At 44.7% G+C, this 19,796-nt stretch overlaps 1 protein-coding gene across 5 annotated transcripts in view; it reads right to left on the reverse strand.

The window, feature by feature from the left end:
* Positions 1 to 19,796, reverse strand: part of LOC115172918 (ena/VASP-like protein) — a 69,599-nt gene that overhangs the window by 22,636 nt on the left and 27,167 nt on the right. For 3 of the 5 annotated variants that reach the window (XM_029730790.1, XM_029730787.1, XM_029730789.1), the window contains exon 2: positions 4,286 to 4,460. In XM_029730790.1, coding sequence (XP_029586650.1) covers positions 4,286 to 4,460 — 175 coding nt within the window. The remainder of the gene's footprint in view (positions 1 to 4,285; positions 4,461 to 19,796) is intronic. The other 2 variants (XM_029730792.1, XM_029730788.1) reach the window with 1 other exon arrangement.

The raw sequence follows: 19,796 nt of genomic DNA on the forward strand, positions 1-19,796 counted from the left end.
ATAACTAAGACAGTGTGGAGGTGATCTCTATAACTAAAGACAGTGTGGTGGAGGTGATCTCTATAACTAAAGACAGTGTGGTGGAGGTGATCTCTATAACTAAGACAGTGTGGTGGAGGTGATCTCTATAACTAAGACAGTGTGGTGGAGGTGATCTCTATAACTAAGACAGTGTGGTGGAGGTGATCTCTATAACTAAGACAGTGTGGTGGAGGTGATCTCTATAACTAAAGACAGTGTGGTGGAGGTGATCTCTATAACTAAAGACAGTGTGGTGGAGGTGATCTCTATAACTAAGACAGTGTGGTGGAGGTGATCTCTATAACTAAGACAGTGTGGAGGAGGTGATCTCTATAACTAAGACAGTGTGGAGGAGGTGATCTCTATAACTAAGACAGTGTGGAGGAGGTGATCTCTATAACTAAGACAGTGTGGAGGTGATCTCTATAACTAAGACAGTGTGGTGGAGGTGATCTCTATAACTAAGACAGTGTGGTGATGATCTCTATAACTAAGACAGTGTGGTGGAGGTGATCTCTATAACTAAGACAGTGTGGTGGAGGTGATCTCTATAACTAAGACAGTGTGGAGGTGATCTCTATAACTAAGACAGTGTGGTGGAGGTGATCTCTATAACTAAGACAGTGTGGTGGAGGTGATCTCTATAACTAAAGACAGTGTGGTGGAGGTGATCTCTATAACTAAGACAGTGTGGAGGTGATCTCTATAACTAAAGACAGTGTGGTGGAGGTGATCTCTATAACTAAGACAGTGTGGAGGAGGTGATCTCTATAACTAAGACAGTGTGGAGGTGATCTCTATAACTAAGACAGTGTGGTGGAGGTGATCTCTATAACTAAGACAGTGTGGTGGAGGTGATCTCTATAACTAAGACAGTGTGGAGGTGATCTCTATAACTAAAGACAGTGTGGAGGTGATCTCTATAACTAAGACAGTGTGGTGGAGGTGATCTCTATAACTAAGACAGTGTGGTGGAGGTGATCTCTATAACTAAGACAGTGTGGTGGAGGTGATCTCTATAACTAAGACAGTGTGGAGGTGATCTCTATAACTAAGACAGTGTGGTGGAGGTGATCTCTATAACTAAGACAGTGTGGAGGAGGTGATCTCTATAACTAAGACAGTGTGGTGGAGGTGATCTCTATAACTAAGACAGTGTGGAGGTGATCTCTATAACTAAGACAGTGTGGTGGAGGTGATGTCTATAACTAAGACAGTGTGGTGGAGGTGATCTCTATAACTAAGACAGTGTGGTGGAGGTGATCTCTATAACTAAGACAGTGTGGTGGAGGTGATCTCTATAACTAAGACAGTGTGGAGGTGATCTCTATAACTAAGACAGTGTGGTGGAGGTGATCTCTATAACTAAGACAGTGTGGAGGTGATCTCTATAACTAAAGACAGTGTGGAGGTGATCTCTATAACTAAGACAGTGTGGAGGTGATCTCTATAACTAAGACAGTGTGGAGGAGGTGATCTCTATAACTAAGACAGTGTGGTGGAGGTGATCTCTATAACTAAGACAGTGTGGTGGAGGTGATCTCTATAACTAAAGACAGTGTGGAGGTGATCTCTATAACTAAGACAGTGTGGAGGTGATCTCTATAACTAAGACAGTGTGGAGGTGATCTCTATAACTAAAGACAGTGTGGAGGTGATCTCTATAACTAAAGACAGTGTGGAGGTGATCTCTATAACTAAAGACAGTGTGGAGGTGATCTCTATAACTAAGACAGTGTGGTGGAGGTGATCTCTATAACTAAGACAGTGTGGTGGAGGTGATCTCTATAACTAAGACAGTGTGGAGGAGGTGATCTCTATAACTAAGACAGTGTGGAGGTGATCTCTATAACTAAAGACAGTGTGGAGGTGATCTCTATAACTAAGACAGTGTGGAGGTGATCTCTATAACTAAGACAGTGTGGAGGTGATCTCTATAACTAAGACAGTGTGGAGGTGATCTCTATAACTAAGACAGTGTGGTGGAGGTGATCTCTATAACTAAGATAGTGTGGTGGAGGTGATCTCTATAACTAAAGACAGTGTGGAGGTGATCTCTATAACTAAGACAGTGTGGTGGAGGTGATCTCTATAACTAAGACAGTGTGGAGGAGGTGATCTCTATAACTAAGACAGTGTGGAGGAGGTGATCTCTATAACTAAGACAGTGTGGAGGAGGTGATCTCTATAACTAAAGACAGTGTGGAGGTGATCTCTATAACTAAGACAGTGTGGTGATGATCTCTATAACTAAGACAGTGTGGTGGAGGTGATCTCTATAACTAAGACAGTGTGGTGGAGGTGATCTCTATAACTAAGACAGTGTGGAGGTGATCTCTATAACTAAGACAGTGTGGTGGAGGTGATCTCTATAACTAAAGACAGTGTGGTGGAGGTGATCTCTATAACTAAGACAGTGTGGAGGTGATCTCTATAACTAAAGACAGTGTGGTGGAGGTGATCTCTATAACTAAGACAGTGTGGAGGAGGTGATCTCTATAACTAAGACAGTGTGGAGGTGATCTCTATAACTAAGACAGTGTGGTGGAGGTGATCTCTATAACTAAAGACAGTGTGGAGGTGATGTCTATAACTAAGACAGTGTGGAGGTGATCTCTATAACTAAGACAGTGTGGTGGAGGTGATCTCTATAACTAAGACAGTGTGGTGGAGGTGATCTCTATAACTAAGACAGTGTGGAGGTGATCTCTATAACTAAGACAGTGTGGAGGTGATCTCTATAACTAAGACAGTGTGGTGGAGGTGATCTCTATAACTAAGACAGTGTGGAGGAGGTGATCTCTATAACTAAGACAGTGTGGTGGAGGTGATCTCTATAACTAAGACAGTGTGGAGGTGATCTCTATAACTAAGACAGTGTGGTGGAGGTGATGTCTATAACTAAGACAGTGTGGTGGAGGTGATCTCTATAACTAAGACAGTGTGGTGGAGGTGATCTCTATAACTAAGACAGTGTGGTGGAGGTGATCTCTATAACTAAGACAGTGTGGAGGTGATCTCTATAACTAAGACAGTGTGGTGGAGGTGATCTCTATAACTAAGACAGTGTGGAGGTGATCTCTATAACTAAAGACAGTGTGGAGGTGATCTCTGTAACTAAGACAGTGTGGAGGTGATCTCTATAACTAAGACAGTGTGGAGGAGGTGATCTCTATAACTAAGACAGTGTGGTGGAGGTGATCTCTATAACTAAGACAGTGTGGTGGAGGTGATCTCTATAACTAAAGACAGTGTGGAGGTGATCTCTATAACTAAGACAGTGTGGAGGAGGTGATCTCTATAACTAAGACAGTGTGGAGGAGGTGATCTCTATAACTAAGACAGTGTGGTGGAGGTGATCTCTATAACTAAGACAGTGTGGTGGAGGTGATCTCTATAACTAAAGACAGTGTGGAGGTGATCTCTATAACTAAGACAGTGTGGAGGTGATCTCTATAACTAAGACAGTGTGGAGGAGGTGATCTCTATAACTAAGACAGTGTGGAGGTGATCTCTATAACTAAAGACAGTGTGGAGGTGATCTCTATAACTAAGACAGTGTGGAGGTGATCTCTATAACTAAGACAGTGTGGAGGTGATCTCTATAACTAAAGACAGTGTGGAGGTGATCTCTATAACTAAAGACAGTGTGGAGGTGATCTCTATAACTAAGACAGTGTGGTGGAGGTGATCTCTATAACTAAGACAGTGTGGTGGAGGTGATCTCTATAACTAAGACAGTGTGGTGGAGGTGATCTCTATAACTAAAGACAGTGTGGAGGTGATCTCTATAACTAAGACAGTGTGGAGGTGATCTCTATAACTAAGACAGTGTGGAGGAGGTGATCTCTATAACTAAGACAGTGTGGAGGTGATCTCTATAACTAAAGACAGTGTGGAGGTGATCTCTATAACTAAGACAGTGTGGAGGTGATCTCTATAACTAAGACAGTGTGGAGGTGATCTCTATAACTAAAGACAGTGTGGAGGTGATCTCTATAACTAAAGACAGTGTGGAGGTGATCTCTATAACTAAAGACAGTGTGGAGGTGATCTCTATAACTAAGACAGTGTGGTGGAGGTGATCTCTATAACTAAAGACAGTGTGGTGGAGGTCTGTAAAGGCTTGCAGTGTGAAAAGTCTTCCACCAGATCTACATCAGATTTCTAGGTCCATAGAAATGACTAACATTACTAGAACAGACAAATTCCCTCAGACAATGGCAATTGGTGTGTGTTTGCGTGTGCGGGTGCGTATGTGTACCTCTACCTGTTGGTCCTGTAGCTTGACCCCGACCACGCGGAAGGTGTTGTTGGCCGTGTTGTGGTAGATGTTGATGCGGCTGAAGCCCTGCTGGCCCGGCTTGATTGGAACCCACTTCTTACTGGTGTCGTCGTACACCATGACTGAGGCACGGGCTTGGCAGATACTCTGTTCACTGTGGAGGAGGACACAGGGGGTTAGAGGTCACCGTGACTGAGGCACGGGCTTGGCAGATACCCTGTTCACTGTGGAGGAGGACACAGGGGGTTAGAGGTCACCGTGACTGAGGCACGGGCTTGGCAGATACTCTGTTCACTGTGGAGGAGGACACAGGGGGTTAGAGGTCACCGTGACTGAGGCACGGGCTTGGCAGATACTCTGTTCACTGTGGAGGAGGACACAGGGGTTAGAGGTCAACAATAAAGATATAGGGTGAATCTCAAACATATTTCCTTGATCCTTGCATCCTCTCCTCCCCTTCTTCTCAAAACGGATTGGAGGAGAATCTCCAATGTGTTTTGAGAAAGAGGTGAGGAGAGAGGATGTAAGGAATCGAGGAAATATGTTTGAGATTCACCCTATGTCCTTATTGTTGACCTCTAACCCCTGTATCGCCTACTGCTGGTGGATGCAGTGCTGTGTAGTACCGTACTGTTAGCAAGCTTGTTCAGTAGTGGAACTCTCAAAGGAACCACGCCTATCTAATGGTACCGTTTGAAATTTGACAGTATGTCCCTAAAAAGAGGGAGGGACAGCCATTTAAAACCCTATAAACAAGCACACTAACCCCAACCCCCTCCAAAAAAAATTCTCTCTCTGTGTTGTGCTTTGCTGTGGCGTCGTGGTATCATAATTGCATATTTCAGAATGTTCGGAGACATGTGTGTCGCTGATCTATGATAATAACACGGTGAGAGAAAACAGAAGCGTCTAATTAACTATCTGTTCACCAGATGTGAGGTATTTATCTGTCAAACCAGATAAATTGGGAATGTGCATCCACATCATGGTTTTGGTCCAGGCACAGACTGACTTGATTCCAAACTCTCCATTCCTTTCGACAACAAGAATGAAACTATTCAATTATGTGGTGAACAAGTACAACCATAGTACATCTATAGTACATTTCAAATCACTAATGCTAACTCCTCATAAGTGGAGAAACTTCCATGCTTCACCTTTACAATACATGGAGGCGGTGACTTCTTTCAATTGATATAAAGAAAAATCCCCATCGATAAAATGTTTTTTTAGTATAAGGGTATGAATAACAATATGGTATGATTTTTTACCTTTATTTAACTAGACAAGTCAGTTAAGAACAAATTCTTATATTCAATGACGGCCTAGGAACAGTGGGTTAACTGCCTTGTTCAGGTGCAGAACAACAGATTTGTACCTTGTCGGCTCGGGGATTTGCAACCTTTCGGTTACTAGTCCAATGCTCTAACCACTAGGCTACGCTGCCGCCCTTACCCCTGATATGGTGTGATATTGTGTGAAATGGTGTGATATAGTGTAATATAGTATAATGTGGTGTAATATAGTATAACATGGTGTAATATAGTATAACATGGTGTAATATAGTATAACATGGTGTAATATAGTATAACATGGTATAATATAATATAACGTGGTATAATATAATATAACGTGGTGTAATATAATATAACGTGGTGTAATATAGTATAACATGGTGTAATATAGTATAACGTGGTGCAATATAGTATAACGTGGTGTAATATAGTATAACGTGGTGTAATATAGTGTAACATGGTGTAATATAGTATAACATGGTGTAATATAGTATAACATGGTGTAATATGGTGTAACATGGTGTAATATAGTATAACATGGTGTAATATAGTATAACATGGTGTAATATAGTATAACATGGTGTAATATAGTATAATATGGTGTAATATAGTATAATATGGTGTAATATTCCTGACAGCATGACAGGCTATAGATGCTTCACTCATAGAGGTCTAGGAGGTGAGATTGACTTACGCCCTCAGGGGACTGTGAAGTGACGAAAAGGTTCTTAATGTTCACCGTGAATACCACAGGGACAACTCCGCTCTAACGGCTTTAAATACTCAGCTACTCAACATTCTCAGTCTTTATTGTCAAATTAGCACTGTGCATTCACAGATGTCATTTCTAGACAGCAATTCTTAAAGGAAATATTTTGCAAAGTGGGTGCCTCACCACGGAAAGCAAAATCAGTATATTTCTGGAAGTCTTTCCAATATCCCCCAAAAAGCCATATCAATATCCGAAACTAAATAAAGATTCCACCACAGAGATAGACAGTAGGTTGTCTTGTCTCCAAGGCCCCTAGGACCTCACCAGCATTCAAATGCCAGCATGTGACTTTCCTCTTCGATCTGCTTCCTCCTTACGAGACGGTGAACATGGAGGCTGACACTTCAGCCATGTCTCAGCACAGCACAGTGTATGGCTGAGGCAGTATTAGTGCAGGATTCAGAACATCCTCGATCAACATATTGTGTACCAGCACTACTACAACAATATTAGAGGGTCAGGCTTTGAAAGCATGTCGGGACCCAAAGCTGTCCCTCCTCGATTACTACCCTACTGTAAGCCTCACAAGCCTGGCACTGACAGACACATTCTCACGACTCCTCAGTATCCATCAGACAACCATCACAGAACCAGCCAACATCACTATCCTTGCAAGTGCTTTTCAAATTCAATTGAAGTGCGGTCTGGTATGTTTTAGAGTAAATCTGTAAGCTCAAATCAATCAATTACAGACACACAAAAAAGATCCAATCATTGTACAGTAAGCCCTTGAGGAGACACTGAACATGCAGTTGGATATAGCAAGTTTGGTTTAGGCCTACCCTTTACATGACAGCTCAGCCAGTTAGGAAGAAGAGGACAGTGTGTGTTGTGCTTCATTTGAGGCTTTGAGTGAGGAGTAGTTTGACACAGTAGGTGAAATAGTATCTCAGCAGAAGGAAGCAAAGGCTAACGGCTAAAGGCCAACAACTAAACGCTAACAGTTAAAGGCTATCAGCTAAAAGCTAAAGGCTAAAGGCTATCGGCTAAAGGCTAACGGCTAACAGTTAAAGGCTATCAGCTAACAGTTAAAGGCTATCAGCTAAAGGCTAAAGGTTAAAGGCTAACGGCTAAAGGCTAACAGTGATAAATGAAACAGAAGTTGTGAGTGCATCTTAATCTACCACATTACAAATAGGGAAGTCAATAACTCAATCGATATAGAATCAATAAAAGCCATTCAAATAAAACCACAATAAGCCAAACCTGACAGAAAACCTAGCTCTGGTATCTTACTTTAGACTAAACTGTAGGCACAGTTCACCAGTGTGCTACTCAGTCAAGTAGTACTTAGCAATGAAGTATATTACGACTTCTATATCTTGATGGATTTTCTTTCTTTTTGAACATTTCCGTCATTTAACCACATAACAGGCGCTTCTACACAGCACAAAGACCACCCCATGTCCCTGAGAAGATACTCAGTTCTTTAGTGTCTGACAGATCCGCTTACAAAAACAAGCCCTATTTCTGGAGGCATTTTGGGGTCGATGGTTAACATGCCTTCTCTGTGAAGCATTGGTTTCATTCAAATGCTTCGCAATCGCTGGGGACGGAAAAATAACTTGGAGAAAAGGGCGGCGTGACAAACACAACTAAGCTAAAACTGGTGACAGAAGAGCAAGTCAGGGTGACAGAGTGGGAAATGTCTTGACCTACATGACACAATGCGAAGGGTCAAATCATGCAGATTAGAAATCATGCACTGCCCCTATGAGCGATGGTACGAGCATGTGAACTGCAACACATACAAAAGGCCTACTCATACAACTGCAGCACATCTTTAAAGCGTTCTACACTGAGTATACAAAACATTAGGAACACCTGCTCTTTCCATGACATAGACTGACCAGGTAAATCCAGGTGAAAGCTATGATCCTTTATTGATGTCTCCTGTTGAATCCACTTCAAATCAGTGTAGATGAAGGGGAGGAGACAGGTTAAAGAAGGATTTTTAAGCCTAGAGACAATTGAGATGTGGATTGTGTATGTGTGCCATTCAAAGGGTGGGTAAGACAAAATATTGAAGTGCTTTTGTAGGGGGTATGGTAGGGGGTACAGACCTGGCACCTACTAAGGTGCCAGGTCTGCTGCTGGGTTTTTCATGCTAAACAGTTTCCTTTGTGTATCAAGAATGGTCCACCACCCAAAGGATATCCAGCCAACTTGACTCAACTGTGGGAAGCATTGGAATCAACATGGGCCAGTATCCCTGTGGAACGCTTTTGACACCTTGCCCAGATGAATTGAGGCTGTTCTGAGTGCAAAAAAGGGGGGGGGGGGGTGCATCTCAATATTAGGAAAGTGTACCTAATGTTTGGTATACTCAGTGTGTATTGGGGTAAACTACACTGACTTGCATTGGTTTGTGGTCAGCTACTGCTAATATTAGCACTTGGTGGTAAACAACCATCTTTCTGGTTCAAGTAGGTTGCAGCATACTGCACCTTTAAAGAATCAACACAAACCTAAAAAAGGTAGTAAATAAATGGATCACTGGTCACTTTAAATAATCCCACTTTAATAACATTTACATTTACATTTAAGTCATTTAGCAGACGCTCTTATCCAGAGCGACTTACAAATTGGTGCATTCACCTTAAGATATCCAGTGGAACAACCACTTTACAATAGTGCATCTAAATCTTTTGGGGGGGGGGGGGGTTAGAAGGATTACTTTATCCTATCCCAGGTATTCCTTAAAGAGGTGGGTTTTCAGATGTCTCCGGAAGGTGGTGATTGACTCCGCTGTCCTGGCGTCGTGAGGGAGCTTGTTCCACCATTGGGGTGCCAGAGCAGCGAACAGTTTTGACTGGGCTGAGCGGGAACTGTGCTTCCTCAGAGGTAGGGAGGCGAGCAGGCCAGAGGTGGATGAACGCAGTGCCCTTGTTTGGGTGTAGGGCCTGATCAGAGCCTGAAGGTACGGAGGTGCCGTTCCCCTCACAGCTCCGTAGGCAAGCACCATGGACTTGTAGCGGATGCGAGCTTCAACTGGAAGCCAGTGGAGAGAGCGGAGGAGCGGGGTGACGTGAGAGAACTTGGGAAGGTTGAACACCAGACGGGCTGCGGCGTTCTGGATGAGTTGTAGGGGTTTAATGGCACAGGCAGGGAGCCCAGCCAACAGCGAGTTGCAGTAATCCAGACAGGAGATGACAAGTGCCTGGACTAGGACCTGCGCCGCTTCCTGTGTGAGGCAGGGTCGTACTCTGCGAATGTTGTAGAGCATGAACCTACAGGATCGGGTCACCGCCTTGATGTTAGTGGAGAACGACAGGGTGTTGTCCAGGGTCACGCCAAGGTTCTTAGCACTCTGGGAGGAGGACACAAGGGAGTTGTCAACCGTGATGGTGAGATCATGGAACGGGCAGTCCTTCCCCGGGAGGAGGAGCAGCTCCGTCTTGCCGAGGTTCAGCTTGAGGTGGTGGGCCGTCATCCACACTGATATGTCTGCCAGACATGCAGAGATGCGATTCGCCACCTGGTTATCAGAAGGGGGAAAGGAGAAGATTAATTGTGTGTCGTCTGCGTAGCAATGATAGGAGAGACCATGTGAGGATATGACCGAGCCAAGTGACTTGGTGTATAGTGAGAATAGGAGAGGGCCTAGAACAGAGCCCCTAATGTTTACATTTCTTACATTACTCATCTCATATGTATAGTCGTGGCCAAACGTTTTGAGAATGACACAAATATTAATTTTCAAAGTCTGCTGCCTCAGTATCTTTAGATATTTTTGTCAGATGTTACTATTACAAGCATTTCATAAGTGTCAAAGGCTTTTATTGACAATTACATGAAGTTGATACAAAGAGTCAATATTTGCAGTGTTGACCCTTCTTTTTCAAGACCTCTGCAATCTGCCCTGGCATGCTGTCAATTAACTTCTGGGCCACATCCTGACTGATGGCCGCCCATTCTTGCATAATCAATGCTTGGAGTTGTCAGAATTTGTGGGTTTTTGTTTGTCCACCCGCCTCTTGAGGATTGACCACAAGTTCTCAATGGGATTAAGGTCTGGGGAGTTTCCTGGCCATGGACGCAAAATATCGATGTTTTGTTCCCCGAGCCACTTAGTTATCACTTTTGCCTTATGGCAAGGTGCTCCATCATGCTGGAAAAGGCATTGTTCGCCACCAAACTGTTCCTGGATGGTTGGGAGAAGTTGTTCTCTGAGGATGTGTTGGTACCATTCTTTATTCATGGCTGTGTTCTTAGGCAAAATTGTGAGTGATCCCACTCCATTGGCTGAAAAGCAACCCCACACATGAATGGTCTCAGGATGCTTTACTGTTGGCATGACACAGGACTGATGGTAGTGCTCACATTGTCTTCTCCGAACAAGCTTTTTTCCGGATGCCCCAAACAATCGGAAAGGGGATTGTCGTGTCTTTGGCTATGCCGGATTAAGTGATATGACATGCTAACTTATAAAATTATTTCTCTGTAATTAATATTACCTGACTAAGCTAATCATGTAAATGTAATTAACTAGAAAGTCGGGGCACCACAGAAGAACGTTTATAGAGCTGTTATCTTCTGAATAAACTCTTAAAATACTTAGTAATATTTTACATCGATAGCAGTCAATCTTATCTTATTTTCAATCTCATCATGAAAGTTATAAATTCTTGGTTATCTTCACGAACCCTGGCTAACAAGTTGAATCAGCAATACAAAATTGGGTTTAATTATTTATTTACTAAATACCTAACTAATCACACAGAATTACAAATACACAGAATTCATATGATGTCATACAGAAAACGTCCTGGTGGACTGAGCCTGTATCATGGCTGGTTACACAAAGGAAAAGGGGGTTGGGCTTGAATGAAAGAGCGGGAAGATTTAGGAACACAGAAACAGCAGCTATGCTATCGTAAATACATTATCTTATGCATTCTAAATTACCGCCCATTTGGAAAAGGAAAATGCAATAAATATTTACTCTGAGCTGCGCTTCGGTAGATTGGTCGTAGATGCTGGCCGTGGTTGGCCAACAGATCTTCCTGTTGTGTAGTGGAAGAATGTCAATGGTGGTGGTATCTTCGTCTGGTTGTTAGACTGGATCCGTCGTCCGTCCTTTCCTAGCCCACGTTAGCAGCGGCTAACTCAACGGCTAGGAAGTATCACTTCTGTAGTGAATAAGCTCAAAGTTCATACCAGTTCATACCATAGCTCACGCCGAGGTTGGCTTAGTTCTGTTCTTGATATGTGTCTGTCCTTATAACGTAGAGGCTGCAGTCCTCCCGTACTGGAACACGTGAATGTCTTTTCGTCAAAGACTTATATAGTGGAGAGGGGGAGGAAGGAGGCGCCCCATCGTTTATAACCCCATGTCTCTACAAAGGGTTGGGCCACTGATCGGCAGGGCACTTTCCTTATGAAAACCCAATTCTCTCATTTGGAAGCTAAAATTACATTTAATCTCCTAACAAACAATTTCAATATCAAACATTTCAATTGCATAACAATTCCATGTGACTCTGATAACTAGAGGGTGTATACTTTCTCAGGTAAAGTTTATGTCCTCCTGTCATCAATCATAATGTCTCAGATAACAATGAACTGACATACATACTCATTACGTTATCAAGCATATTTCCAACTGGTTTTATTATCAAAAGATGGTTCCTTTCCCCATGTTTGATGTTCCCAGACTCTCTATATTTAACACAGGCTATTCCAGTCCTTCAGTAGGGTCAGAGAGAGAGGGGAAGGGAGAAGGTATTTATGGGGGGGTCATAAACCTTACCCACAGGCCAACGTCATGACAGGATTCATCAGAGAAAATGTCTTTACCCCAGTCCTCAGCAGTCCATCCCCTGTACCTTTTGCAGAATATCAGTCTGTCCCTGATGTTTTTCCTGGAGAGAAGTGGCTTCTTTGCTGCTCTTCTTGACACAAGGCCATCCTCCAAAAGTCTTTGCCTCACTGTTCATGCAGATGCACTCACACCTGCCTGCTGCCATTCCTGAGCAAGCTCTGTACTGGTGATGCCCCGATCCCACAGCTGAATCAACTTTAGGAGACGGTCCTGGTGCTTGTTGGACTTTCTTGGACGCCCTGAAGCCTTCTTCACAACAATTGAACCGCTCTCCTTGATGTTCTTGATGATCCGATAAATGGTTGATTTAGGTGCAATCTTACTGGCAGCAATATCCTTGCCTGTGAAGCCCTTTTTGTGCAAAGCAATGATGACGGCACATGTTTCCTTGCAGGCAACCATGGTTGACAGAGGAAGAACAATGATTCCAAGCACCACCCTCCTTTTGAAGCTTCCAGTCTGTTATTCGAACTCAATCAGCATGACAGTGTGATCTCCAGCCTTGTCCTTGTCAACACACACCTGTGTTAACAAGAGAATCACTGACATGATGTCAGCTGGTCCTTTTGTGGCAGGGCTGAAATGCAGTGGAAATGTTTTTTTGGGGGGGATTCAGTTCATTTGCATGGCAAAGAGGGACTTTGCAATTAATTGCAATTCATCTGATCACTCTTCATAACATTCTGGAGTATATGCAAATTGCCATCATACAAACTGAGGCAGCAGACTTTGTCATGCCCTGACCATAGAGAGACGTTTTATTTCCTCTAGTTTGGTTAGGTCAGGGTGTGATATGGGGTGGGCAATCTAGGTTGTTGGAATTTCCATGTTCCATTCTATGTTTTCTATTTCTTTGTGTTGAGCCGAGTATGGTTCCTAATCAGAGGCAGCTGTCTATCGTTGTCTCTGATTAGGAATCATACTTAGGCAGCCCTTTTTTCCACCTTCAGTTGTTGTAAGGAGTAGACCAAGGTGCAGCGTGTTGAGTGCTCATGATAAATATTTATTTTAACTCAGAACACTAAAGCAAAAACAACAATGGAAAACGAACGTCACGTTCTGCAGGCTTTACAGAGCTGTACAAAAACAAGATCCCACAACGAAAGGTGGAAAAAAGGCTGCCTAAGTATGATTCCTAATCAGAGACAACGATAGACAGCTGCCTCTGATTAGGAACCACACTCGGCTCAACACAAAGAAATAGAAAACATAGAAAGGCATAGAATGCCCACCCCACATCACACCCTGATCATAAACGGCAATCTAAGGTCAGGGCGTGACAGTACCCCCCCCCCAAAGGTGCGGACTGCCGGCCGCAAACCTGAACCTATAGGGGAGGGTCCGGGTGGGCATCTACTCTTGGCGGCGGCTCTGGTTCGGGGCGTAGCCCCCACTCCGTCCGCTGATCCCTCCGCTTTTGTGTCTCCGGAGGAACCAGACCGTGGATCATCGCCGGAGGCTCATGACTGGAAACCGCCGCTGGAGACTCTGGGCTGCAGACCGCCACTGGAGACTCTGGGCTGCAGACCGCCGCTGAAGACTCTGGGCTGCAGACCGTCGCTGAAGACTCTGGGCTGCAGACCGCCGCTGAAGACTCTGGGCTGCAGACCGCCGCTGAAGACTCTGGGCTGTAGATCGTCTCAGGAGGATCCGGGCTGCAGGCCCTCTCAGGAGGTTCCGGGCTGCAGGCCCACTCAGGAGGTTCCGGGCTGCAGGCCCTCTCAGGAAGTTCCGGGCTGCAGGCCCTCTCAGGAAGTTCCGGGCTGCAGGCCGTCTCATGAGGTTCCGGACTGGGGACCGTTGCTACAGGCTCCATGCCATGGATCATCACTGCAGGCTCCGCGCCATGGTTCACCACTGGAGGCTTTGTGCCATGGATCATCACTGGAGGCTCCGGGCCATAGATTTTCACTGGAGGCTTCGTGCCATGGGTCATCTCTACAGGCTCCGGGCCATGGATCATCCCTACAGGCTCCGGGCCATGGATCATCACTGGAGGCTTCGTACGTGGAGCCGGAATAGGTCTCACCGGACTAGGGAACGTCGCTGAAGGCTCTGGACTGGGGAACGTCGCTGAGAGTTCTGGACTAGGGAACGTCGCTGGAGGCCGGGTGCGCAGAGCAGGCACAGGGTATACTGGGCCTTGGAGGCGCATTGGAGGTCTGGAGCTTATGACTGGCACAACCCGTCCTGGCTGGATACTTACTTTAGTCCGGCAAGGACGGGTCGCTGACACAGGACGAACTGGGCTGTGCAGGCGCACTGGCGACACAGTGCGTAGAACTGGCGCAGGATATACTGGGCCTTGGAGGCGCACTGGAGGTCTGGAGCTTATGACGGGCACAACCCGTCCTGGCTGGATACCCCCCGTAGCCCGGCAAGCGCGGGGCGTTGGAACAGGCCGCACAGGTTTGTGCTGGCGAACTGGGGGTACCGTGCGTAGAGCTGGCGCAGGATAACCTGGGCCGAAGAGACGCACCGGAGACCAGGAACGCTGAGCAGGCACAATCCTTCCTGGCTGAATGCCAACTCTAGCACGGCAACTGCGGGAAGCTTGCACCGAGCGCACCGGGCTTTAGTTGCAATCCCCGCATAACACGGTGATTGCTCGGTCACTCGCTCCCCACGGTAAGCACGGGGAGTTGGCTCTGGTCTCCAACCTGACTCTGCCAATCTCCCCGTGTCCCCCCCCCCCCCCGCCTCTCGCACTTGCCTTGTGGTTGGTATAGTGCCTCATAATAACGCCGCTCTGCTCTTGCTGCCTCAATCTCCTCCCTCGGGCGGCGATACTCCCCAGCCTGACTCCAGGGTCCTTTCCCGTCCAGAATCTCCTCCCATGTCCAGTTGTTCAGACCACGCTGCTTGGTCCTTTTGTGGTGGGATCTTCTGTGACGCTCGTCATAAGGAGTAGACCAAGATGCAGCGTGTTGAGTGCTCATGATAAATATTTATTATTAACTCAGAACACTATACAAAAACAATAAACAAAGAAACACGAACGTCACGTTCTTCAGGCTTCACTGAGCAATACAAAAACAAGATCCCAGAACCCAGGTGGAAAAAAAACCCTACTTAAGTATGATCTCCAATTAGAGACAACGAGGACCAGCTGCCTCTAATTGGAGGTCATCCCAAACAAACCCAACATAGAAATACTAAACTAGAACCCGAACATAGAAATACAGAACATAGAAAAACACCCCCTGTCACGCCCTGACCTACTCTACCATAGAAAATAACAGCTTACGGGACGTGACACACTCTGGGCTTTTAAACCCTGTTGGTCTTCCTTATATGCAAGACTACACCTTAAAAAAAATGCATAAGTACTTTTTATTGGCCAATAAAATACAAAATATAGATACAAATAGACGCTAATTCTGGGTCTTTGTTTCATAGAAGATATAAAATTACCCCTGAATAATTCAATGGCCGTGGACAGGCTATGTGTGTAATATCTATTTGAGACCTTTGTTTGAATTATTTAGTTTAAGGAACATCCATTCAATATAACCAGTCAATAACCCAGTAGTTAAATAACATTACTCACCCCTGTACGTGTGTGAGTTATTTCAACCAGTTTTGCTTTTGAAATGTCATCTTTAAAACCAGTTTTGCTCACTGGGATTGGACAGAAGTGCTCAAACGCATCACCATTTTAATCCGGGATTAGCTTCTGCTTTGGGGATACCTTGAAATTCTCATGACTCATGTCACACACACGGCTCTCCTTGCCTCTGACTGTTTCATTGGACAATCAAAATAATTACACAGAGAGAGTTAGTTCACAATCCATTACAGGCTTAGAAGGATATAGAAGTAGGAGTTGAGACAAATGCCTCCAGTGACACACTGTAAATGTGTTCTAGCTAGACTACTACCAGTGGGATTGAGAGGCTGGATGGAGGCTTCTGTTACACTGAGTGCTTAACCATGTAAAATAAGCCTCATGGGCGAGCTAGGAGAAAGTATGCCACCACGTTTCTAGAATTTTGAATTAAGCAAGCCTATATGTCAATCACTGATAGTCACTAAATTTGTCTCGTTAGTCTAGCTAGCTATCTACGTGCCCAGGGACCCTGACCTCCAGGTGGCCCCCATTCATTTTGTTAGTCACTTACTGATATATTAACCTGGCATAAGTCATGGCAAAATGTGTAGAATTGCAGAAAAATTGCTGTAAAACAAATAAAAAAGCTAATTTATTTGTTAACCATTTGTTAATAAAAATACTTTTCCTGCTAACAGATCCCTCTGTACGTATTAAATGATAGTTTTAAATCACGGTGCTGAGTTAATGTTTAGCGGTTAATTTTATAGCTAATAGACTATGTGTTTGTAGATAGACTGAGGAATGAAGCCTCAGAAACCAATGTGATCATGTCTGGGGTCATTTTTTGCAGGTTTTTGCTGTTCTCCGAATATCATTTTAGAGTTTTGAAATTGTGTAGAAATACAGTAAATGAGCTTGAACTTTCTAAACATTTGCTGGAGGATTTTATGTTTTTAGTTGCAAAACGTTTAGCTACGATGTGCACTAATGGACACACTCCTGGTTTCCTGATCCTGTCTAGGACTACTAAAATGGGTGCGTTGGTAAATGAACAGTTAGGTAAGGGGCAGCATTTTTCTAAAAGCAGGCTGTAGGCCTAATTTCCCCATCAACACAACTAAATTACATTTGGCCTGGGAAAAGAGTCAGGGTTTCCATGGGAACCCTGGAGGCAGTGCAGGCGTCAGGCAGTGAGAGGGTGGTGCCCAGCTAGCCAGCAGGCAGAGCTTTTGTTGCCGGGCAGGGTAATTGTTGAATGCTGCTGGTTCAGTGGAACATACCTGAACAGACCTGAATGATAGACCACAACACAGCATCACACACTGTCTGCTGCATCATGTGAGCTATTTCATTGGTAAGGCCTTTCTCTATCACTCCCTGCTTTCTGGCTACCAATGATATGTCTGCTAATTGTAATTCACATTTGAACCGCAAGGCCCAAAATAGAGTACGACACCTCTAATGAAAAACATGTAAGGCAGATGATGAGGAAATCCCACCTCTGCCATCAAACATAAAGGCTGATGATAAATGTAAAGATCCAGGGACACTGTGACCATTTTAGACTTCAAGGTTTAACCATTCAGCCTGTCTGGACCCTCCCTTCCTCCTCACTCAGTCCCTGTCTGCACCCTCCCTGCCTCCTCACTCCTCTCCCATTCAGTCCCTGTCTGTACCCTCCCTGCCTCCTCACTCCTCTCCCATTCAGTCCCTGTCTGTACCCTCCCTGCCTCCTCACTCCTCTCCCATTCAGTCCCTGTCTGTACCCTCCCTGCCTCCTCACTCCTCTCCCATTCAGTCCCTGTCTGTACCCTCCCTGCCTCCTCACTCCTCTCTCATGGCCACTACAGGGCTCTATAGTGGATAAGATATGGCCACTACAGGACTCTATGGTGGATAAGAGATGTCTCTACAAAGCTCTATGGTGGATAAGAGATGTCTCTACAGAGCTCTATGGTGGATAAGAGATTTCTCTACAGGGCTCTATGGTGGATAAGAGATGTCTCTACAGAGCTCTATAGTGGATAAGAGATGTCTCTACAGAGCTCTATGGTGGATAAGAGATGTCTCTACAGGCTCTATGGTGGATAAGAGATGTCTCTACAGAGCTCTATGGTGGATAAGAGATGTCTCTACTGGGCTCTATGGTGGATAAGAGATGTCTCTACAGAGCTCTATGGTGGATAAGAGATGTCTCTACAGGCTCTATGGTGGATAAGAGATGTCTCTACAGAGCTCTATGGTGGATAAGAGATGGCCACTACAGAGCTCTATGGTGGATAAGAGATGGCCACTACAGGGCTCTATGGTGGATAAGAGATGTCTCTACAAAGCTCTATGGTGGATAAGAGATGTCTCTACAGAGCTCTATGGTGGATAAGAGATTTCTCTACAGGGCTCTATGGTGGATAAGAGATGTCTCTACAGAGCTCTATGGTGGATAAGAGATGTCTCTACAGAGCTCTATGGTGGATAAGAGATGTCTCTACAGAGCTCTATGGTGGATAAGAGATGTCTCTACAGGATCTATGGTGGATAAGAGATGTCTCTACAGGCTCTATGGTGGATAAGAGATGTCTCTACAGAGCTCTATGGTGGATAAGAGATGTCTCTACAGGCTCTATGGTGGATAAGAGATGTCTCTACAGAGCTCTATGGTGGATAAGAGATGGCCACTACAGGGCTCTATGGTGGATAAGAGATGGCCACTACAAGGCTCTATAGTGGATAAGAGATGTCTCTACAGGGCTCTATGGTGGATAAGAGATGGCCACTACAGGGCTCTATGGTGGATAAGAGATGTCTCTACAGAGCTCTATGGTGGATAAGACATGTCTCTACAGAGCTCTATGGTGGATAAGAGATGTCTCTACAGAGCTCTATGGTGGATAAGACATGTCTCTACAGAGCTCTATGGTGGATAAGAGATGTCTCTACAGAGCTCTATGGTGGATAAGACATGTCTCTACAGAGCTCTATGGTGGATAAGAGATGTCTCTACAGGGCTCTATGGTGGATAAGAGATGTCTCTACAGGGCTCTATGGTGGATAAGAGATGGCCACTACAAGGCTCTATGGTGGATAAGAGATGTCTCTACAGAGCTCTATGGTGGATAAGAGATGTCTCTACAGGCTCTATGGTGGATAAGAGATGTCTCTACAGGGCAGACTCCTCTCATTCTTGTCTCAAGTGACTGGCTCGGACATAAATTTGTCACATAGGTCAAGGCTAACAATTGCATCCAACTAGTTTCTCCACTTTCATTTATAGTACAAGTTTCCTTCTGCCCAGCACCCCTTAACATGTGATGTGCGTTTGACCATACGGACTACGTTCCTTTCTTTGTTTGTTTTGTTTTGTTAATGAATGGACAAGGACATTTGTGTGGAATTGTGAGCTGCTATCAAGAGATGTTGGTAAAGTCAGAAGTGTTATGGTGCATTCAGCCATAAAGCTCCCTACAAATTGCAATAAAACATAAGCTTCTAACTGATCCTCCACGTGTTGCAATGGCATAGAACACTAAGCTCCTGAACATACAGCTGGTGTATGGCATGAACTCAAAATAACGACGAGGATATTTATGGCTGTGAGCGGCACCCTGCACATTTTGGTGAATGAGTTGAAAAATGTGATGTTTAGTTCCTACCCTGTTATTAGAGAGAGGGCAGCAGGGAGGGGATAGAGTGGGTGATGCACTCTAGTCTTTTTTCCCCAGAGTGCAGTGCAGTATAATCCTTTTGGGGCGGCTCCACCACACACACACGCGCGCGCACTCTCACACACACCAGCTGTGAGAGAACGTCTCAGTGGCGGGATTACAGGCGACTTCCGAGGAGATCGTTACCTCACTCCCGTCTTAAAGCTAAATTATCTAGGCTTTAACTCTCACACAAGCACAAGGCCGTAATCTCAGCACAGAGAAATTCCAGCTGGAAGGGAGTCCTGTAAGGACAGAGGACTACAGTATATACATCATTTTTTTACTTCAGTTAATTTTAGTAAAAGCTTGAACACTTATTTTTCTTAAAACTGCATTGTTGGT

Source organism: Salmo trutta, chromosome 33 (assembly GCF_901001165.1).
Source record: "Salmo trutta chromosome 33, fSalTru1.1, whole genome shotgun sequence".
Classification (NCBI taxonomy): Eukaryota; Metazoa; Chordata; class Actinopteri; order Salmoniformes; family Salmonidae; genus Salmo; species Salmo trutta.